The sequence below is a fragment of the Coffea arabica genome, chromosome 4e, assembly GCF_036785885.1.
Source record: "Coffea arabica cultivar ET-39 chromosome 4e, Coffea Arabica ET-39 HiFi, whole genome shotgun sequence".
NCBI classification, from domain to species: domain Eukaryota; kingdom Viridiplantae; phylum Streptophyta; class Magnoliopsida; order Gentianales; family Rubiaceae; genus Coffea; species Coffea arabica.
Window position 1 is genome coordinate 8,207,498 of NC_092317.1, and position 23,953 is coordinate 8,231,450.

General features: G+C 34.2%; 3 protein-coding genes across 5 annotated transcripts; all 3 read right to left on the bottom strand.

Annotated features, from left to right (window-relative positions):
* Window positions 1-1,246: 1,246 nt before the first annotated feature.
* Window positions 1,247-8,585, bottom strand: LOC113741522 (uncharacterized). Of its 3 annotated transcripts, none has more exons than XM_027269051.2 (5): window positions 8,246-8,585; window positions 7,936-8,123; window positions 7,433-7,643; window positions 1,999-6,755; window positions 1,247-1,485 (listed from the first exon to the last, which is right to left on the bottom strand). In XM_027269051.2, exons 2-4 carry the CDS (start codon window positions 8,098-8,100, stop codon window positions 1,999-2,001), a joined length of 5,133 nt encoding a protein of 1,710 aa, XP_027124852.1. In that variant the 5' UTR covers window positions 8,101-8,123; window positions 8,246-8,585; the 3' UTR covers window positions 1,247-1,485. The 3 variants fall into 3 exon arrangements, with proteins under 3 accessions (XP_027124852.1, XP_071903593.1, XP_027124853.1); XM_072047492.1 differs by having other exon boundaries at window positions 7,936-8,131; window positions 8,214-8,511; XM_027269052.2 differs by having other exon boundaries at window positions 7,936-8,131; window positions 8,246-8,383.
* Window positions 8,586-14,073: 5,488 nt separating this feature from the next.
* LOC113741160 (uncharacterized) lies at window positions 14,074-17,238 on the bottom strand. Its single transcript, XM_027268638.2, has 4 exons — window positions 17,099-17,238; window positions 16,646-16,768; window positions 15,256-15,470; window positions 14,074-14,504 (listed from the first exon to the last, which is right to left on the bottom strand). The coding sequence occupies exons 2-4, from the start codon at window positions 16,733-16,735 to the stop codon at window positions 14,210-14,212; spliced, it is 600 nt and encodes a 199-aa protein (XP_027124439.1). The 5' UTR covers window positions 16,736-16,768; window positions 17,099-17,238; the 3' UTR covers window positions 14,074-14,209.
* A 5,070-nt stretch (window positions 17,239-22,308) lies between these two features.
* LOC113740563 (HVA22-like protein e) lies at window positions 22,309-23,953 on the bottom strand. The gene is made up of 5 exons (XM_027268109.2): window positions 23,676-23,953; window positions 23,532-23,558; window positions 23,258-23,380; window positions 22,895-23,105; window positions 22,309-22,588 (listed from the first exon to the last, which is right to left on the bottom strand). Exons 1-5 carry the CDS (start codon window positions 23,720-23,722, stop codon window positions 22,568-22,570), a joined length of 429 nt encoding a protein of 142 aa, XP_027123910.1. The 5' UTR covers window positions 23,723-23,953; the 3' UTR covers window positions 22,309-22,567.

Sequence of the window (23,953 nt, forward strand, 5' to 3'; positions counted from 1 at the left end):
GTTTTCTCCATTACTCTTAACAAAGTAGTTCGAAAATTCATATAAACTTTTGACAATATTCCTGACTATGAAAAGTTTTTTTAACTTGACATACAACTTTAAACGAGAGAATTTAATGTAGTTGCAACATAAATAAATTTTAGAGTACAAGTCCTCTGTAATTATCTTGATAATTCTCAAGGGAGGTTAGTGCTATTTACTCCAACAAGAATATGAAGAGCCTTGGCGTTTGATTTATTAAGTTTTCTTCTCTAGCTCTAGCGAGAAAGTGGGGAGGTCAATTTTTGAGCCGGAGCAGCACCTCCATCAGCCAGAAATATTGTACTAGTGTGTTTATATATCACTTTTATTTTTTTCTTTGAGTAATTTTTCCCTAAAATATCCACTTAAATGCAGTGGCTATTACCTTCTCTCTATTTTTTTTTTTGTGGCTATGACCTTCTTATTTATACACGAAAAGAAAAAAAAAGTATGTATGTAATTTTATTGCTTGATATTTTGTAGACGTGCACAGGCTTCCACTTTTGTTTTTGGTGGAATTGAGGATTTGTATTAATAGGATTTGACATGTTTTACATTATTCTAAAAGCTCAGAGGACTGATATTGATATAAATGAAGGGTGTCTCTTCTTTTCTTTTTCTTAATTCTCCTAATGAGTGTCAACGAGGGTTTTTTTTCCCCCATTTTTTTTAGGAGTTTAGATGTAAATGGTGGTGACCATGAGACTTTAATTTAGTGGCTAAAATTGTGATTCTAGGAATTAGAGATTTTCGATTCTAATCTTCCTGTACTCTCCCCATTTCTTTAAAAGCATCCCTACCCTGCTAAAAAAAAAAAAAAAGAGGTAAATGGTGGTGGATTTGTGGCAAAGGGTGGCTTAATTACGTGATCTTTTGTGGATTTTTTCATTCTTTTTGACTACTAAACAAAGAAAAAAAAAACTTGGCCTATTGAAATTTGAAAGCAATTGCCAGTTACCAATTAAAGTCATGGGCAACAATTCTTTGGATGCTTGGGATGAGAGTTTTACATATTTTGGTGTAAGGATCCCAAGAGTTCGGCTATTTCTGGAAATCATCATCATTTCAAGGGGCAAACTTGGTTAAATTCATATTTAGGATGAAACAGAATTGACCCACCCTGAATAAAAACAACAGCAACTCAAAACTACCATCCTATTAGAAACGAAATATACCGAAAGGACTTGATTTCATGTGCGAGTGTTGCAAACTAATAGGCTTAAGATTTCCAGTGAGTAGCCATGCATCCTTGACAATATATTGATCATGAACGAAAAATGCTTCAACAATTTTCTAAACCAGAACAGCATAGTTTTCAGGTTGCTTTTCACTTATAAACCTATCATATATAGCAGTATGAAAATAAAGATGATTAATAACATGGATAATATAGGGAGTTGCCAACAGTCCCTTGCATATCAATCCAGGGCCATATCAGAAGTCAAGACCTTGAAGTGATTGTACCTGTAAAAAAGAGGCCGTAGGAAAGACAATCAACAAATCATTTAAAAGAAAGACGGTCTCAGGAAATATATTTATCATTCATTGAAATCTATTCCTATGAACAATGTAGAAGGAAACAAAAAGAATTCACGATCTGATTTTTTGAAAACTGATCCCCAATGTTCAAACATACATGGTGATCTCTCCAACAAGACATTTATACAAGTACAAATCAGGTGTTTCTCAGTCATGTAGCAGTGGTTTTAGTTGAATTCCCATTAAGGAAAAAGATGGGAAGGTAAAATTCATAAAATTCACTTGTTTCCTCTTTTTGTTTGTGACAGGCCATAGGCTTCATAGATTCCAAAGAGCAAATTTTTTTTTTTTTGGGGGCGGGGGGTAGATGGGAACTGGGAGAGGAATTCAGATAATGCAACAGGAGTTTCACATTGATACAAGAATATATCAGCTTGAACACTTTGGTTAGTTAAGGAAATAAAAACCTTGGAACTAGTACAGAGGTTCAAACTTTACCTAGTGACGTGAAAAAGCAGATGAGAGGAACTCTTCGTCCTCCAAGAATATCTCCAAGTTCTTGGTCTTCATCAAGAAATCAATGGCTGCCTCATCAAACTCCATCATGAAACCTAACTTGATCAATTCTGCCAGCTGATAGATATGATCTTCTTTTTCCCAAAATCCCTGAAAAATTCCCTCAGAAAGAACTTCAGCAAAATGTGTAGCGTACTCGAGCATCTTTCTGCGACTGCCTGATTTGTCAAACTTTTGCAGAAAGAACTTTGAATCTTCTCTCTCCCAGCGTATCATTCGGCTTGCTTCCACATACAGGAACTCCCCAGAAGAAAGCAATAACTTGTAACCCACATTGATAGGCTCAGGTGTCACAAGAACAGTGATATTCAAGAGGCATTTAAGAGCTTCATGCCTTTTCTCTGCTTCGAGTCCAAGTGAAGGACTAGCAAGAAAGCCAAGGATTAGTTTGGAGAGTCCTCTGCCAATAAAGATTTCCTTGGGATTGACTTGCTTGAAATGAAATCCATGCAATGAAAGCAACTTCTTTTCAACAGATTCAGAGAGAGTGCGCACACCAATTTGGGCATATATCTCGAGCAACTTTCCCCTGGGCAAATATTGCAAGCTTGGCTGAGGAAACCAGACAAATAGAGGACAAGAAGATAGCTGCCCAAAATGATCTTTCAGAAACAGATCATCTGCAATAAAAACTTCGTGTTTGTCAAACAATAAAGTACTATCAGAACCTGTGAAAACAGGGATTTTGGACAACTCTTCTGACAGAAGTTCCTTAGTCCGTGAATTCCAGTGCTTTATAACAAAGCCCCAAAAAGCACAACAATCAGCATTTGATAATTCGCGGTTGCTGTCTACCCATATCTTCCACAACTTGCAGTAATCATCAAGGGAAGGATTAGCTTTAACTCCAAAAGCACTGCTGAAAAAGCTCAGAATATCCTTTTGATAGTGCTTCTCCAAGACATACAACTGAGAACCAAAGAGGCCTAGTGTGTCGTGAAGAACACACTTTTCAGGGCTCACCCATTCTCCAGTGCTATTGTCACTAGGAATCCATATCCTCTTGCTTCCTTCATCGCTTGGCTTCCAGTCGAATCTGTACAGGTATTCATAGATTCGAGTGATGGCCTTAAACTCTGTATGAAAATCAAGAAAATTGGCCATCAATGGGCACCCACTGTTGATATCAGTAATAACACCCAATGCACAGAGCTGCTTTTTGTAAGACGCAATATTGGAGCCATAGAAGTTTTCATCAATGAATGGGCCATCTTCCTGCTGTAAGATAGATTTCCATTTAGAACCAAACAACAAGCACTCCTTTGAATATCTGTAGCCTGCAGTTGTCTTTAACCATCTTTCGTCAACTTTACATGCAAAGGCATCAAGTACACGCTCATTCGGCTCTCTCTGTAAATTCTTTAGGCACTCCAACAATGAATATGCAGCTGCAGGTGTTATGCTGCTTGGATCATCAGGTAATCGAAGCCCAGCAGTTACAAATTTTGCACCATTCCTCAGTTCAACCACCACTCCTAGTTCTTGGAGCTCAAATTTATACTTATGAATGGCCTTTCTGGAGTGATAACCGAGGTCATCAATAAAAGGCAAAACAGCAATTTCAGAAATTGGTTCCCAGTCTGTTCCATATAGGATACAATCTTTTGGGGATCTATAATCACCGTGTTTAGTCCTCAACCATTTTTCTTCATTGAAGCATTTCTTCACATCAGAAGGAAACAGGACACCAGGTGCATTTAGTTTTCTATAGCACGATAAAAGGGAAAGCACAGTATCCTTGCTTATCGAGCGCAGTGATGCCTGCTGCTTAAAGAACTTCGCAAATGCCCCAGCTGCTTCTTCAAATTGAACGTGCACCCCTATCATGTTTAACTCCATTTTGAAAGACGAGATTCTGCTCCTGTAGAAAGTTTCATCGATAATAGGAAAACTATTAAAAACCTGCAGAAGAAAACCCCATTGAGGATCAAACAAGTAACATTCAGCTGGAGATTTGAATCCCATGTTTGTCTTCAAACATTTGTTATGCTTAAGTGCCGCCACAAGTTTTTCAGACGAATTCCACATTCCTAAACATTCGAGAATGAAAAGAAAAGCTTCAGCAGAAAGTGAGTTCCAGGCTGCTGGAGCCTTGAAGTTGTCAATGTATACATCCATGTAACATTTATTGAAGCAACAAACCACACCAAGTAGCTTCAGTTCTGGTTTGAAAGAAAGAATCTCCTTCCCGTAGAAATCCTGATCAAGGAATGGAATGTTACTGGTCTTCGATGCAGCTTTCCAGTCCTCATTGAAGAGGACAGACTCTTCAGGCTTCTTGTAGCCTTGGGAAGTCCGCAGCCATCTTTTTCCTTTAATACTGGCAAAGAAATTGTCAACAGGAAGCATTCTATCACCCAAAAACTCGATGAACTTTAGTATTGAAAGAACCTCGGCTCTGGTTAAATTTGATGCAGCTACTCGGGACATAAGATGGTTGCCAATATATTGACAGGCTTCTTGAAATTCAAACTTGACACCGAGTATCCTCAACTCTCCCACATAGTTATTAATCCTATCACCATAGAATTTCTGATCAATTATTGGAATATCAACTAAGATTGGTGCATTTTGCAGATTACTCGCTGATGATGCCGAAAGCAAGAATGATTGTGATGGAGGTCCACATCCAGCACTGCCACCCAAAGAAACTCTTACCCAATTACCCTCCTTCATGCTTGTCAAGAACTCAGCTGGGATGTTAATCTGCTTCCTTTGCAAAGTATGAACCCAATCCAGTAGCAAGAATGCATTTTGCTTGGTAAGCATGGAATAAACACTAGGAATTGCAGCATCTGGAGGAGGTATATCAGGTATATCTGATGCTCCAAGATGAACATTAAGAAATTCTGCAAACTCCTTTTCAGAGCTGTAAAGACCAGCATGATAGCCTGGATGCAAATATTCCTCTCCTAGCTCAATGTAGCCTTCTTTTCTCCATGGATTTGAACCAATCAGTTGTAACCATCTGCTTCCCTTTGCTGGGACAAGAATGCTTCCAATGCCAGTGGTCACTTGCCCATAATTATCAACTAGTGGCATCGAAAAACAAAGTCGATCAACTTCTCCTTTCGATAAAAAATTTCTTGCCAAAGAGTGGTAAAGGAAGTGGGCATAGATGACAACAGAGTTTGGGTTTCCATTAAGTGACTTACTGAGGAGACTTGCATAGTCGTTCACATTTACAGAACCAACTTTGACTTGATTTACAAGCCAATCTAATATTGTTTTCCCCATACAATAGGACCAAATTAAATCTTGCATGGATTTCGGCAAGAAAAATTGATTTCCTGCACATCGGAATTCCTTGCTCCAATCAATCAGCCAAGAGATATGACGGGACTCACTAGACAGTAGCAACATGGAAGGATGGCCTAATGAGTAATTGATGCTGCACAAGCACACAACTCCATCACCACGAACATACTTGAGAAGTGGAATATTCGTGAAACTTGTACTTGCAAAGGAGCCCCAATTCTCAGCAAGGAACAAGAGAAAATCCAAGTAAAGATTCTCTGACACTCCCGATACAAAATTAGAACTTCCTATACATTTAGCATACCATTCATCATCTACATATTTCAATCCCAGAAAAGTTAATACTTCATCGTACTTCTTTTCATCAAATGAAGAACATAAAATGTGTCTTCCATGAGTTGAAATATTGGACAAGCTCACTCCTTGCTTCTTTCCCTTTCTTAACAATTCCCAGAAAGCAGGCATAAGCCTGCTCACTTCACCTGGTTTCTGGAAAATCTTCTGTTCTGAGTACAACTCGCATGGGATAATATTTTCATCCATCAACTTCTTTTGAATACTGGCTCTCACGGAATTAAGATTCGTAAATGGAGAAGCATTTACGGGTAAAAATCTGAACATAGGAGGCAAACTAGAAACTGGGGCATTTTCACTTGATTTTACAAGAGAAGTGAATGCATTAACAAAAGCTGAAGGCACACAGTTAAGAATCCCTTGGTTCCAAGCATTATCCAAACGGATGCTTTCCCTGGAAGATGATAGAACAAAATCCGCCTGTATTATGAATGGGAAATTTGTGACCATCTCTGTAGGAAGGAAAGCATAGATCCCCGGAGAGCTAGTTCCTCTGTGAATACGCTCGCCAATCGGTAAAGCCAACATAATAACCAAATCATCTACATCCATTCTTCTTTCTACTCTACACTCCTCTATGACAGGAAACCTCTGCTTCCATATATAGTAACTACATTCTGCAACAGCATCACCTTTCTCAGCTGCAGAAAGGTGGAGCATATAAGATTGGGCATCAATGTTCTTCCTTGTGACAAAATCGGTTTCACTTGAAATAGAAATGGCACTGACAGTATTGCGCGTCGGATCCTTGTTGTCTTCCCTGACAGACAGCTTCTTTATCTTTGAAAGAAACAGAAGAACTTCTGGATGAATGCTTGAAAGCTGCCGCTTTACAGGTTCCACCTTGTCAGGCTTAAGAGGCAGCACAATCACTGTCGTTGGGAGATTAGTTGGAGAGCCATATATTTGTCGTAGGACAGGAAGAGAAGGATTTTCGTCAACCCATTCTGGGACAACATAGCCAACATTACAGTGCACGCAAGGGTCTTCACTAAATCGTATTTGGTAACCGTTGCTGAATATGTAGGGTTGTGCGGTGATCAGAAATACACTCTTGAAGCCAATCCCTGACAGAAGTTTTAAACCATACTACTTCAGTGACAACAAATACATATATAAAATAAAATAAAATAAAAAGATAATGCCAATCAAACAACTTAAGAATTATGATAGAAGAATTTCTACAATATTTACAGTATTTTTATCTGCAGCCAGATTTACAAGGGCGTCAAGCCTAAAGACTTGGATTAAAGTTCATGGAACTAAATTAAGCGACTTCCCCTAAAGTAAAATCTGAATGTGAACTATGCGAAAAAGAAGGATATCAAGATAACGTTAGAAAAATATTTGGAAACAGGCTCGAATTTCAAATTGATCATGACCTAGTCTGTATATTCCTTAGATTAATTTTCATCAATTGGATGGTAAACGAACCAGAGAGCTTTCATGATTGATCAAAATTATCTATTTGCTTTGAACTATCTAAGTACTTGATCTCTGAGCCTAGTAATTTTCTCTTATCCAGATTGCCTAATGGTCAAGGATAATATAATCGTTCTTGGAAATCTAGTGAAACTTAACATTAACACAAATCAATTTGACTGAAATAATCACGTTGCCAGTCTTCATGACAAACATTAGCTGAAGTGAAATAAACAACACAACTGTAACAGCAAACTAGTAAACAATTTGAATCAATTGAATTCTACAGATGTCAGCATGAAACTACTGAAGTTAAGTTTACCTTTCTCGCCAATGTAACCACTTTTACGGTTCCCTTTCTTGGTGGAGCGGCCAACACTACAAATTGATTCAATGTTCTTTGGGGAAAAACCTTTCTCATTGTTGAATATCAAGAGTGTAGCTGATGCTCCAGTAGCTGTTATGTCCTTCGAGGTTATAACAAACTCCAGGGATGGCTCTACTCCTTCTTCATACACATTATCCTCTGCATTCTGCAAATTCAACTTATTGCTCTATCATCCGTTCAATTTATCTCTACCATTTAAAGCAATTTGAATTATGTGTCCAACCAATTAATGGTTGAATGTATTTTCTGTTTCCAAAAAACAAGAAGTAAACTTGTCTACAAGTTTACAAGTGGGTCGTCTATATTGTTTTGCAATTAGGACAAATTTACATTCAATTCTTTAATCTTTGTGGTACAAACATATTATAAGAATCCATTTGAAAACAAAAGAAGAAATGAAAAAAAAAGCTGTATCGAAGTCAAAGTTAGTCAAAAACCTGAATGAGTTCCATGAGAAAATGAATATCTTTGGCATAAAGCTCAGCAGACAGATTCTTTACAGCCTGATGAAGATCCTCAGTGAGTGGGTTGGGTTCTCCTCCAATAGAAAACTTTGTCCTCCGTATCTCTTCTATGTGCTCCCTTGGTGTCCTACTAGCCATTTTTACAGTCGATCGACAATCACCTGAAAAGCTAAAACAACGAGCAAATTATGTAGTTGAATTATGATTGGAAGAGACATGCATGAGCTTTTGTATTAGAAGTCTTTACTAACAACTCCAACAAAAACCCAGAAAATTTTTTGACCTTCAAACCCGCCTTTTTTTCTCTCCTTTTCTTCCTACTTCACCACCGTCTTCTCCGCCAGTAGTAGCGCGGAAAATCTTCGCTTTTTCTTCTACTCTCTCGGACTGCAATATTACCTCTTCGTTTTTGGAGTTAGAAAAGAAAAAGAAAGTGAAGAGTCTATTAAGAGTCAGTCCTTAACTCTTAAGTCTTAGGTCTGTATTCATGTCTTCTTTAAATAATAGTACGTCTTCCTTTTTGGAGTGAGAAAAGAAGAAGAAAGTGGAGAGTCTACGAAGAGTCCGTCCTTTGACTCTTCAAGTCTTTAGCTCTCTATTCACGTTCATGTTTTCAAAAAGACATGTGGTACATGGTCGGAAAAGAAGAAGAAAGCGGACGGTCTTACGAGTCAATCAACTCTTTCTAAGTCTTTGCTCTCCGTTGTCATTTGGATTGTTATTTTTAAGAATTTGAATAGAAAAAATGTAATATAGCGATTTAGTAAATGTTAGATAAAAAGATAATTATAAAAAATGTAACAATTTTTTGTGAAAATCACAATCCAAGCAAGATTATTTGTGCAAGAAAAACCTTCTTGTTAATAAAGCTTTGGCCTTAAATTACAAGTGTATGCTTATATATCGTGTATATGCTGTCAAATTTGGATGCGTCATAATTAATTTAAATTAAACTTTAAAATTTAATTTTTTTAGAGGTGTCATACATCTAATCATGATAAGTTTTTACAGAGATAATGTATATACTATCAACTAAAAGTGTATGCATATATATATATATATATCATGTATGTACTGTCAAATTTGGATGCATCAAAATTGAATCAAATTAAATTTTAAATTTTAAATTTTCTATTTGCGAGAGTTCAGTAGAATTTGTGTTCATCTCATTCACCTTGAACCAAAAACCGTAATGACTGAACTATTTAAGCACAGAACTCTAGAACTCTTCTCTTATCCCGGATAATATAATCGTTCTTGGTGATTTAGCATGTTTGTACTAGGATGAAACAAGGCGGTACCAAAGTGAAAGTTAGTCAAAAACATGAATAAATTCCATGAGAAAATGAATGTCATTGGCATAGAGCTCAGCGGACAGATTCTTGACGGCCTGATGAAGATCCTCGGTCAGTGGGTTGGGTTCTCCTCCAATAAAGAAACTTTGCCCTCCGTATCTCTGCTACGTGCTCCCTTGGTGTCCTACTTGCCATTTTTGTGGATCAACTGAAAAGCAAAAACAATGAGCAATATATGTAGTTGAAAAGCTTTTAGTTAAGAGCCAAGAAAAGAACTGAAAGAACTTCCAGAACATATTCAACATAGGAGTGCATGAGGTTTTGTTAGAAGTCTTCACTAATAACCAATGTTTTTGAAAATCGGACCGGACCGGTCGGTTGAACCGCGAACCGGTCATGCCTCCGGTCCGATTCAATTAAAAACCTCCAAAATTAATTAAATCGGTCAAAAATCGGTTGAACCGGTAAAAATCGGGAGGTTCAACCGATTTTTATTAAGTATTAATTTTCTAAAATAAATGGGTCCGTTTGGATTCTTGTTTTTGGGACTGTTTTTGAAAAACTGTTTTTCACATTCCAAATGCTACAGTAAATGTGTATTTCAAAAACAATTTCAAAAACACATATCCAAACAATATATCAAAAACAACTCCAAATACATATTTAATATGTTTATTTCAATTAAATATAGGATATATATATTATATTAATTTAAATATATTTATTCCAATTATGTATAATATTATATATTATATCAATTGAAATAAATATTATATTTTATATAAATACATTTATTTATATATATATAAATTTATAAATATATTTATGCAATTTTGTTTTATAATAGATATTAATATATATAATATGTATATTTCAATTATGTATATTATATATAAATTATATTAATATTAATTAATATTATATATTTATATATTTATTTATACATTTTATAAATATTTTATTTTATATAAAATATATTTGTATACATTTATAATATATTTATATAAATATTATATATTATATAAATTATATATAATATAAATATGTAACTATACATTTATATAAATATTGTATATTATATATTATATATTTAATATATACATAATATATATTTTATATATTATACATTTATACATAATATATATATGTATATTTATAAAATACATTATATTATGTATTATATATAATATAATACATTTATACATTTATAATAATATACATAATATTAATTATACATTTATACATAATATTAATACATTTATATTAATTATATTCATACATTTATACATAATATTAATAAATATTTATAATATATTAATTTATACATTTATATAATATTCATTTATAATTTATACACATTTATAATAATATACATTTATACATTTATTAATATATTTAAATTATCTATTATATATAATATAATACATTTATATATTTTTATATAAATATATAAATATATTCATTTATAAATATTTATAAATGTATTATAAATGCATAAATGTATAAAAATATAAAAATATATAAATTATAAGTTATAAATTATACATTTATATGATATTTATTATAATTTATAATTTATAATAATATACAGTTATACATTTATAAATATATTTATATTATGTATTATATATAATATAATACATTTATATATTTATTTAAATATATAAATATATTTATTTATAAATATATTATAAATGCATAAATGTATATAAATATAAATATATAAAAATTTTAAATTTTAAATTATAATAAACATTTATATAATATTCATTTATAATTTATACATTTATAAATATATTTATATTATGTATTATATATAATATAATGCATTTATATATTTTTATATAAATATATTTATTTATAAGTATTTATAAATGTATTATAAATGCATAAATGTATATAAATATAAAAATAAAAAATTATAAAAATACTCAAAAATATGTTTTAAAAATACCTCTAAAAATAATCCAAAAAAATCTACAGTAAAAGTTTTTCATATAGTTTTTGAAAAACAACCCCAAAAACAACTAATCCAAACGGACTTGTATTTGAAAAACGAAATGCTACAGTGCTGTTTTTGAAAAACAACCCCAAAAACAGCTAATCCAAACGGACCCAATATTTTTTGTACTCAAAATTCTTAATACTAAAATGAATAAAAACATATTAAACCTTTGAACCGGATCGAACCGATTGAACCGTGAACCGAAAAGTTTTCCAGTTCACTTTCCGGCCCGAATTTAAAAACATTGCTAATAACATATAAGGGACTAAAACTTAGGGGTAAATGTATACCGAAACTCTACATATATTCCTATTGCCCAGGTTTTATGTGTACTCGTGCTAAAGGCACCCGAGTGTGTGTGCAATTTAAGAATAAATTAATTTTTATGAATTTTTTCTAATGAATTGATAGTTATCTTGGTAGTTATGTCAATTGATAGTTGTCTTATAAAAAGTTTGGATATTTAAACCTATTAGTAGTTGTAACAAAAATTATATATATGTTGGTTATATATAATTGGATAGTTAGGATAAAATTTAGTTTTTTGTGAGAATAAAAATGAAAGTTAAAAAGTGATAAAAGATATTTAATGGGTAATAGAGATAAGGGTTAGAAATAATAGTTAATTTGAAAACACACAAAGTTAACACCATGCATGTTAACTACCTGCAGAGACGCAAAGATATTAGCATGTTAACAGATTCAAATTCTACGTATCCGTCTATGTTAGAATTTATTTCGATATCGAATTTTGCACTGTGTATCATTATTCTACATACTACTGCTACTTCATTGGTTGATTTATGTCTACGAAAAGTCCATGAAAATTTTTAGTGGAAGCAGAAAGGATTCTTCATTCTTGACTGTTGGTTGTCATATAAACTTATACGGAAGTGAACATTCATCAAACTTTTCGTCACCTACTAACTTCACCTCCTAATCTGATATGCATAGAGTAATTAACGAACTACTTCATGATGCATGAATCTGATAGATTCTAGGCCGGTGGCGACAGAATTTTTTTTGGGCTAAATGCAAAAACCCCCCATGAACTATATACCTTATTGCAATTTACCCCATAAACTATTTTTATAGGCATTTTGTCCTCTTTCATGATATAGTTGGACAAATCTACCCCTCTTATCTTAAGCATTGTTATTTTTCTTTATTCCCTATCATTTTCTTTTTAGATTCTTCCTCTTTATTTTCTTTAAGCATTGTTTAAATCAATATACTAGATTACTCAAAACTTGTTTATTTCTTAATTTCTCATGTCAAGACTTTATAAAAGAATTCTATGGTATAGAAGACTTTTTTTTTCCAAATGTTGAAGTCAATATCATTTAAGAAATTGAACTATTCAAATATATAAGAACAAAATAGAGATATTGATTAATCAATTATTAATAGTATTAATAACAAATAAAAAATGAATTACTATTGTTGTTTATTCTTATCTTTTTATTTCACTTCAAATAACAATTGTTAACTTTTCTTTCTTACGTGATATATAATAAGTTACTTTTGTTATAAATAGTTGAGTAATTGTAAACTCTAATTGGTTTATAGTTACTTAAATTGTTGAATTACTGGATTAATGCACTTTACGATATAAGCTACATATATTTTTTTAATAACAAAGAGTTTATGATGAATTATTAAGAATGAATTTAACAAATAAATGAATTAAAAAAGCAGTTCAAAAAATATTAAAAATTTTGATGTAAGTCTTTTAGCGTTGAAGGGAAACATTGGCTAGTTCCATGAGAGAAGTGGGGAAAAAGAAAATAAAAGGAAAAAGAAATGGGAGAAAAGGGAAAAAAAAGAATAAGAGAAAAAAGAAAAAATTTAAGATAATAAAGGTAGCGTTGTCCAAACATGTAATTCAAGGGAGCAAAATGCCTCTTATTATAGTGGAGGGGGTAAACTGCAACTAGGTATATAATTTGTGAGGGTTTTTTTTTTTTTACATTTAACCCTTTTTTTTTGGGACCAAGTCTTTGATCTTTCTCCCACCCCAGTTTCCCCAAACAAAGAGAATTGGAAAAAATTATAATTGGACTAAACTCAAAAACTCATGGAACTTGAACCCTCTTGTGACACATCAACTTGAGCTTTTATCTAGCTATTGGTATGACGAAAATCTGGACTAGGATGTTTGATCAATAAGATGTTTCATGTTTGTTCTCCCGACTAATTAGGCCAAATATGTTACTGGCAAATTCTAAAGATTGGAAGATATATGGTTAATGCACCATGATTTCTATGTACATGTTCCATTAGTTCATCCATTACTTAGTTGGAAATTAAGGTAATTCGGGTAATCTTGCTCGGTACCACCTCAAAACAGGCACCATGAATGAATTCCTCCAAAAAGGTACTGTGCAGATGTCTTCTTTCTGCATGTGTGAATCCAGTGTACGATGTAAAATTTTAGGCATAAAGGGGGAATTTTATAGGTTTTTTGGATTGGGAATGTGGCAAATTCATCTGGTAGTTCAAAATTTTGCAACCAAGTTTAAAATTTTCGCTTGTTTAGGTTCAAAAGTACTAAGTACTTTTTATCAACATTGTTTGAAATTATAAATAAATTTTCATGTTTTGTTATACTGGTCAACTATGACCCCAACTGACTTCTGTTTGAATCTTTTCCCTGATCCTATATAAGCAAAGACGTTATCGAAAAGTCTCAATAAATTTAAAACAGAAACGTCTGAATAAATATGAGAGTCCTGAACACGGATAGTAAACAAAACAACAGAGCACAAACACAACAGCACCAGAAGGGGAAAAAAATGATAGAAGATAACAAATGTTAACAGTCAGCAAATTCATAGAATAAAATTTAATTTTCTCCAACCTTGCATAATGTTTGCACATATCCACATTAACAAATAGAAGAAACAGAAGAATGCTGAAGACAGAGTCTTTGATGGCAGAATCAATGCTAAACACTGCCCTTGACCAGGTTATCTGGCTCATAATCATCGCCTTGACTGGTGACGCGCTCACCCTTAACATCTGTCTCATCAAAGTAGTCCTCCCGAGCATTGTCCGCTAGCATCAGGGAGACCAACCAGAAAAGAGCTGAATCAAGAGACAGAAAGGCTCCTCCACCAAGAAGACCAGTCTTGGCAGTGGGACAATCTGTTTGCAGATTGTGATGAACCTTATGGCTCAGGTGCAGTTGTTCTGTGATAGTTGGCCACAACAGCATTGCTAGAGCTAATCCAGTCAAGCCCCTTCATTCAACAAAGCCAGTTCAAAAGACAAAAAGAATTACAATTATAAAGTGAAAGGGTAACTGATATGACAAGAAGAGTTGGGGAGAAAAATTAAGCAAATGGGAGATAGAAACCTCTGCCGTTGTTCAAGTGACCGATATCAGCAAGTCCAATTGTCGATTCAATCTAAGATACTAAATTCATAAGTTTTCTTGTCCAACCTACCATGGCTTCATCAAGTATTTTTATCCCAGCTTTCACCAAGGGCTCTTACATATCAGTCCACAACCACCCCTGACCTGCCGTGGTCTCTCAGAATTTAAACTCTTTGTCAAGTTTTCTACATTTTGAGCCATAATCCTAATAATGTTTTCTTCCCACATCAATCTTCAATTAATTATTCATTGAATAATGTCTCCTGGTGCTTTCCCTCTTTTTTTTTTTTTTTAATAAAAGTAAGCTTTTTACTTCCTTGGTCACAGGAACAATGTTAGAATGCAAATTAAACATTTTAAGTCATACATCAGTCACTGGTTTGATAAGCTACTTCATCAGTAAACAACTAATATTGCAGTAATAGTAACAGCATAAAATTTGCATCCACAGCATAAAATCAGCCAGGCAAGAGGCAGAGGAGCATGCGGCACCACTAGTTTAGAAGGGAGAAAAGTGTTGTTGAAGCAAAACTAAGAGAAAACAGCTTAGCAGTCTTTCAACATAAATCTAGAAAGAAATTCCACAGATGATAGAAGCAGAGAGAAATACTTACAAAGCAATATTGAAAAAGACAGAGAAGCCAGTGTTCCGGAACAAAGCAGCCTGGGGAACAGACTTGCCTCGGTAAGGATAAAACAAGGACAGGTATCCAGCCACACTAGCAGCGACCAGAAACACAATTGAACAAATGCCAAGGGCTACGGTCGGATCTTTTGGATAATTGCAAATGACAATATCTTTCATCGTCACTGCAGTACCAGATGCTGGCTGCAATTTCCAACATGCCAAAAAAGTATATAATCAGTAAAAGAGATCAGACATTAAGATGGAAATAAAAGGTTCAATTAAAAAGTATTAGGAGGATAGACACACAAGTAACAATATCAGTATATATGAATAACAATGTCATTAGTGTGATTTCCATATCATAAAAAAGTAAAGGATAATAAGAAATTCACAACCTTTTACTACTTGCAATCTAATTTGCACATTGTCACATCACACATTGTACAATGGACCACGTGTCAGCAGAAAGTCAGACAGTTAAAGGGATGAATCAGAAGAGCTAATCATGCATGTGCATGTATGTTTCAAAGATGCTCAAGACAACACTGGACATTAACTCATATAATAGCCTAATACCTAATGCTTACTTTTATATCAGTAATTATCTAAACATGTTTTCTCAAAATAACTGTTTGATCTTTTCCAATATTTCCCCAGTAACTTACAAATCACTTTCTGACTCTTTGATCTTCTAGTCTTTCTTAACCACTCATCCCTCCCCTTTTAACAGCCATCACATTCCTCTCCCAATGCCGCTACTCTTCATGTTTCCACTTCTTTCATTAATTTCTTTCTTCTACCATTGTCCTTCTCTCCCACACACCTCAAAAATTCCACTTACTCTTCAATCAACGTCAATGCCCAACACCTAACTATGTCCCTTGTTAATTCCTCAACGGAAATGCTAGTGTCACAAAGACCAAGCATAGACAGGCCAATCAAGAATGGCAAAGAATAAATCAAAGTGAAGTTTTTTTTTTTATTATTCTTCTCTATAGTTGGCAAAACAAATGAAGTTCAGGACATAGAAGGCAGAACTCTTTATCAGTTTTCTAATTCACTGACTAGAAAGTGAGCCACTATAACTCTATAACCAATGAAAGAATCGTTGTCCCAAAGACCACTTATGGCCATGAAGCAAGTAACCCCACTCAACCGCACCCAATGCCCAGAAAACAGAAAGGATCAAAATTCCAAAAAAAAAAAAAAAAGTATACAATCCGTTCTCGTTTGCGACAGACACCAATTACTCCAGTAAGACACTATAACCTTAAAACATAGGATCTTTATTACCTTAAAACATAATGCTATGCAAAACAGAATGCCAACAAAGAATCGATTGAAGGGATCAACAAGAAGCTTCAATTTTTACAAACCTTCTTGTTTTCAGCAACCACCCCGAATATGAAGGACAACGCTCCCAGTGTTGCTATTATCAGTGACATCTGTTTCATGGTCACTGCCATCTTTTCTCAAAATTTCCAGGTTCCCTTCCCTGCCTGCAATAGTTTCAATACCATAGACAAACATAAACATCGTCAACCGAATTCTGGGGGAAAAAATCACAACCAAAATTCTACAAGAATTCTTCATATTCCATTTTTCCCTTTAAAACCCAAAATTCTGCAAGAAATTAAACTTTATCCCCAGTTAAAACCCATAAATGGACATAACCCTTTTTCCAAACCAACTACAATTCGCACAAAACAATTAAAGGGAGCAAAAAAGAAAGCCCAGAAAGAAGATACCATGATTAGTTAATTTACAAAATAAAATTCGGGGGTACAAAACTTACAGACACAAAAAAGATTGAGAGAAAAGATGGATACCTTTCTGCTTTCTGGGAGAAATCTTCAAGTACTGGAAAGTGGGGAGTATCTGTTCCGTGAACTGGATACAGAGTTATAGCAAGACTAGGCAATGGTTGACCAAGAATCGGAATCTTAGTGTGATTCTTAATTTCTGTAAAATCCAACGGATATTAGTCGAATACCCAAATCCAACGGTTGGAAGACAAGATCCCTGGTAAAACACCAAGAGTTAATATAAGTATTTTCTTTTTTTTTAACCATATTTTACAGCAGTAACTTTTACAGTGTTGTTAATTTTGTATTCAAAACTGTCCAGGTACAATCATAATTGAGGAATAAAAGAAGTGCACTTGCAAATAAAAATGGCAAGACGAAATTAAGAATCTTGAATGTGTAACAAATTTATCGACCCTGTAGCTGAGAAGTAAGATTAAAAATAAAATACAACGGGAGTACATCAGGCGGAAAATTTTCAACTTGCTATCCACAGCATAACATGTACTAGTGTTTAAGGCACAACCTAACGTATGTACAATTAACAAAAAAATATATTTATCACAATTATCTCTTTGAAATTTATTTTTTTATGGATTTCGTGGATCCAATTCCATTATAATGTAGATAATCATACATGAAACGAAGATGATGGAAGTAGAGAAGAATATGTGGGGATTGGAAGTTAGTATGAGAAGGTTGTAGTTAGTTGATAACTATCTTTTGATTCCAATAACTATATGCAATTGAAACAAATTTGTCCTTATAATTAAGAGTATATTAGAAATTTTAAAGAATGATACTGTACGTTTACATTATATAGTGACACTCTCCCTTTATATATTGTATAGATAAAGATTAATAGATAATAGAGATAAGGATAAATTTGAAAACACACAAAATTAACATCAAATTAACTATCTACACAGGCTTTGTTATTGTAAAGATAATATGGAACTCCTAATCTAAATTTCCAAATTGGTTTGTCTATTCCAAAAAGTAGTTCAAGTGCTTAATTTTTTGAAATGTAAGAATTTAATAGGGAAGTATTTAAATCAAGTATGAAATAATAAACATGAGCATGTTCGTAAGGTAATTTTACTACAAACTAAATGCACCTACGAGTGCCTACTGAGCATCCATTTTAAAAGGCTTTCACGAATTAGTTGTGTTTTGCTCTACTTTTCCAGTACTGCTGTTAGCATTCCAGCTACTCCTTCTGAATATGGTGGCGACTTCTGTTTTGCTGAATTTGATCCCAACTTCCAGTTCAATTTCACCATTCTTCCAATACCCTAATCAAGTTGCCATTTTAATGGTTCCTTTTATCTTTTCTGTCATTACTTTCTTGTCCCATGAATCTTTCGAGGTTCCTCATAATGTCAAATACTCAAAGGAACACCTAAACAGATTTGATAAAAGTGGCTTCTACGTATGAAAGAAGTTTCGAACTTGGCAAATCTAAGAGGGGAAAAAAAAAAAAAAAACCTTATCTTATCCTTCGCTACCCCGCTAGGAAGCCTGCTTGGATGGGATGTATCTTGCAACTCTTGCAGTCCTACCAAATGAGTCAGCGCCAACTATATAGCTCCATTTGGGTTCATGCATTCAAACCTGTAAATAATCGCGGAGCAGGTCATGGTCTAGTGATTAATGTTTAAGATTTTCGACTTCAGATTTTCCTTTTTTTCTCATGATTTTTTAAATTTCATTTCTTTCCTATTTCTAAAAAAACTTGTACCTAAGCAACTTTCCACGGGCCAAGCTGGACTTTTTTTTTTTATTAGAAAGGAGATTATAATTTAAAAAGTGGATACTACACTAATCCATCCCCTATAATATAGCAATATTTTCAATTGAAGTGTAACTGGGTCTGACATCCCAATTTGTGGATAATTTGATCTTATGTACCTCACATGATTCTCCACAATGATTAGTAATTGACATGGATGTAAAAGTATGACTGAGATTATCCCTTGTTTACAGGGGATGTTTTAGCTAATTTGTCAAGTGGTATTCCCTACATAGCAGGAAGGTATAAACTATAAACTATAAACTCATTAAGCCACATTCCTGTTTTGACCTTTTATCCCCAAAAAAAAAAAAAAAAAAATTCAACGAATTCTCATGGGTAAAATAAAGGATTTTGTACTTTAAAGCATCGAGGAATTCTTGCTTCTTGATTCATTTGAAAACATCAACCTAGTGGAGGTTTTAGTTTCATTTGTAAGATGGGAGAATTGCGTTCTTGTTTGGGTTTGGTGGCTTGTAATTAGGCTTTTGGTAGATGAAAATCGAGAAGGGGGAGAAAGAGTGTTTAGATTTGGTGGCCATTTTTTTTTAAAACAAAGGGAATGAAGTGTGTCCATTTTTGCCCTAAAAATTATGGGCACGTGACAGGACATGTGGTTTTTAACCGAATAAGTGAGTGGAGATGAGATTTAGGACTAATCAGGCAGATAATTTATATGTTAAGGACTAATGTGGCTGATTTTTAATGTAAGGGGCCAAAATTCTTTTTTTTTTTTTTTTTTAAAATGCGAGGAACCAATTTGACAATTTTCCCAAGTATGTAAATGAAGAAGCCAACTTGTCATCTTCTAGTTGGAGAATAACCCGCCAACAATTGAAACCACCTAATTGCTTGTTTGACAACCAAAAAAATTGATTCAGATGTTTTCTTATCACTTCTAGCATTGGGACAATGAGTTTGTCGCTCAAATCTTTGACAAATTCATTTATGAAAAATCATGTCACGTCTAGATTACTTTGCTTTTTTTTTTTTTTTTGAACCCTTTCGTCCCTCCTTACACCCTTCTCACTTCTAATTGTCAAGTATAGATTCGAATCAAGAATCCTTCTTCAAATCAAGAAAAATTCTAAAAACCCTCCTCTGACCATTGGGCTGATCCCAATGGTTAGATTACTTCATATATTTATTTCTTTGGATATATCAATTACTAATTTTTTTTAATATTCGGTCACTTCATAAAGTCACGTGAGGTGCATATGACCGAATCAGTCACAAATTAGGTTTTCCGAACCAATTACATCTAATTGAAATTATTGTGATGTCATAGAAGGTGCGTATTGTGATGTCATAGAAGCTGCATTAGTTTTTAGAATTTTGCTCATGACAGTGTATACACTATCACCGTTTGATTCATGACATGTGTGTAAAAGTTGAATTTCAAGTTCAAATTTTGTATAATTATCATTTGTCCAACACTGATAGTATATACACTGTCAGTGTAGGAAAGATTAATTTAAGTTTAAAAATACTTGTGTTAAAAGTATTTCTTTATAAGTTATCGTAACCTCAAATTGGATCATTGCCATGCAACTTAACTGATATAAACATTAATCAGCTGAATGTGAAATTTTTTATTTAACTCATAAATTTTTCCCTTTTCCACTTCTCATCTTATACGATTTAGAGTTTCACTTGAACTAAAAAAAGATGATGGAAGTGTTCGCGAAAAATAGTTGTTTGCATCTGTAATGGGAACAGAGCCATGAGCATATCTTAAGTTTGGAATATCCATTAAAGATGGGGCTTCTCATCAACAAAAGACAACTGTGGCAAGTCTACCCACCTTTTTTTTTTTTTTGGTTGGTCGGTCTGTTGTACATTATTCTAGGTATCTTAGTCAGTGTGGATATCCTTTTAACTCAAACAAAGATAGATATATATATATAGGGAAATTTGCCAAATTGGTCCCTAACATTTACCAAAAACACTTTTTTAGTCCTTTACATATAAAATCAGCCAAAATGGTCCTTCACATTTAAATTGTGAGCCAATGTGGTCCTATTGCTCGTTTTTGCTCATTTCTCCGACTAAAAATAACACGCCTCTCTCACGTGATCATATTTTTAGGGGCAAAACCGGAAACACATTTCATTACCTGTTAAAAGTAAAAGGTGTGGACAACCACCAAAATACACATTTCACCTTTGGCCCTCAAAGTTTCAAGAAACCCTAAATTGCATCCCACCGCCACGCCCTCAACTGACTCAGCCACCTCCTCCTTCACTATCCCTTCTCCTCTCTCCACTGTCCGTCCTCCCCTTCCCCCTCCTCATCGCCAGCATTTCTCCAACCTCCGGCGAGTTATCTTCTTCGACGATGATATTGATGCGAGGGACTCGCAAGACGAGGGAAAGGATGAGGAAGAGCACCAGGAGAACGAGAAGGAGCTTCTCGAGCTGGAGCCCCGAATCGGATCTTGCCAGGTCCAGGAAGCTGCCGATGAGTTGTCTGTGGGAGGTGTTGAGGAGGCTCCCGCCTCCAACACTGTTGTCGGTGGCCAGGGTTTGCAAAGGATGGAGGGACACTAGTAAGCGGCTTTGGCGGGCGGCGGAGGAGCTGAGGCTTAGGGTTCCAGCTAAGGCCCAAATTGGATTCGTGGGATCGATGTTGCACAAATGTCCTGGACTTGTTAGACTCTCACTCAGAATGGAAAGGTTAGGACTTTCGGATATAAGTAAACAAGAACCAGATCTATGGATTCATCAAGCACATAACTTATACAGGAGAATTACAAAATAATTTTCGCCACCATTCGGGGATGCAATTCAGGTTTCTTGAAACTTTGAGGGCCAAAGGTGAAATGTGTATTTTGGTGGTTGTCCACACCTTTTACTTTTAACAGGTAATGAAATGTGTTTCCGGTTTTGCCCCTAAAAATATGATCACGTGAGAGAGGCGTGCTATTTTTAGTCGGAGAAATGAGCAAAAACGAGCAATAGGACCACATTGGCTCACAATTTAAATGTGAAGGACCATTTTGGCTGATTTTATATGTAAATGACTAAAAAAGTGTTTTTGGTAAATGTTAGGAACCAATTTGGCAAATTTTTCTATATATATATATATATATGTGTGTGTGTGTGTGTATATATATCCTTATAAAATCTGCTTAATTCGATTAAAACCATTACATGACCAAGGTTGGCTCACGCGCTTAAAAAAGATTGGGCTTTAGACTGAAGATCATGATGGTTGCTTTTGCATTATCCCACTTTCCACAATAGGGAGATGATGATGTACTAAAAAGATCAAAATTGCAATTCCACTTGTAACTGAGGATAATAGTCTCTTCAGGACAAGAATATCAATAGATCAATTGGTAGGTAAAACAGGGAAATCAATAGCAAACATGTTGGATAAAAAATGCCAATTCTGTACCGGATAGTGTAGCTAATAATAAGTAAAAAAAAAGAGAGTAAAATCCTTTAATAATTATATTGTTGGATAAAAGAGGAGCCCATTCCTTGAAAAAGTCTGTGTACAAGTTATTCATACTAATGGTAATTAAGTTGCCTTTTTCGGGTACAACAAAAGTTACAATGTAGACAGGGTTTTTTATACAGGGAAGAAGAAGATCTTGAAACACAGACAAAAGAAGATAATAAAGAAACCGAAAGTGTTACAGTGGGAAAAAAAAAAGAAAGAAAGAAAACAAGGCCGGCAGGAAATTCTCCTGTCCTTCAATAAGCTTCATGTTCACTCTGTCAAAAGCCCATATAAGTCAATTAGCAACTTTGGATTCAACAAAAGTTTGTTTACTATAGTGCTAAACCAAAATTATCCCCAAAAAAAAAGACTTTTTTTACATGCTATTTCAAAAATTTGATATGGTCTAGGACCACTAGATCAAAAAAAATTCGAAAAAAAAAGAGGTGAAACTTATAAATCTAAGCCCTTTTTAGTTTTTTTTTTTTTTGGAGGGTACTAGGTGGATCATGCTGCCTAGCTGCATAAATATGCCATTACCAATTTTTTAAAAAAAATGAAGAAGAGTTAAAAATTCTCACCTTTTTAGGAGTAATGAAATCCACAAACTTCTTTTTGCCTTTGCTTTTGCCATTTGGAGACTTGTCCTTGTGGACATGGTTGCTAATTGCCCCGTATTTCTTGATCACTCTCTCCCTCACAAGCTTCTCATATATGAAAGCAGCCCCTCTGAACTGAGGTAGCACCAACCATGCTACAATTGCAAGCTTCACGCTGTACCAAATTGGTATCCTAACATAAAATCGTCAAACAATTAAAATAAAGCCCCCCCAAAAAAAACATGCTAATAGTTTTATTTTCTTGTATCCGAAAAAATGATTACCAAAAAAAAAAAAAAACAATTCAGTCACAAAAAAATTTTTTTTTTTTTGGTGGATACGTACCATTCTAGGATGGGTTGAAGAAGTATCTCAACCAATGTGATAAACGAATATAGGATCCAATATGCAAGCCATTGCTCGTCATCTAGTTTTGAAGGGCTTTCTATTGCCATTACAGAAGCATATCTGATATAATAAATCCACCATAAAATTCCCAGTTAGAAATAAATTAAGAAAATAATAATAATAAGAAAAAACATGTATAGAAATTGGAGACTAGTTAAAGAACTTGAAATAGAATCCACAATAAAAGTAAGGAACATGAAAGTTCACTTACAGAGGATAGAGCAACATCACTGTTGGCCTGCAAATTTAAAACCAGAAACCAGAAAAAATGAGAAAGACACGCAGATACAGGAAATATAGGCAAGAAGCAGAGGAAAGACGGAAGAGAAGAAGAAAATGGTTAATAAAAATCTACCCAGCTGCTGAATGAACATAGGTAAGGAAGGTCCAGAAACGACCCATATCTGCAACTTCTTCTTCTTCTTCAACAAGGACGCGATTTTAGAACAAGAAAATCAAACGGGCTCTGAATCTGATGAAATTTGCAAAAGCGGCAAATGAGAAAACGGTTTTGGTTGGCAGAGGATGAGAAGCAGGGGTCTGAGTATTTAACGTTAGATTTGATTCCTCAAACTGATGTGACTTGAAAGGGAAGTTCTAAGACACGTGGCCGAAATTAAATGCGCAATCGGC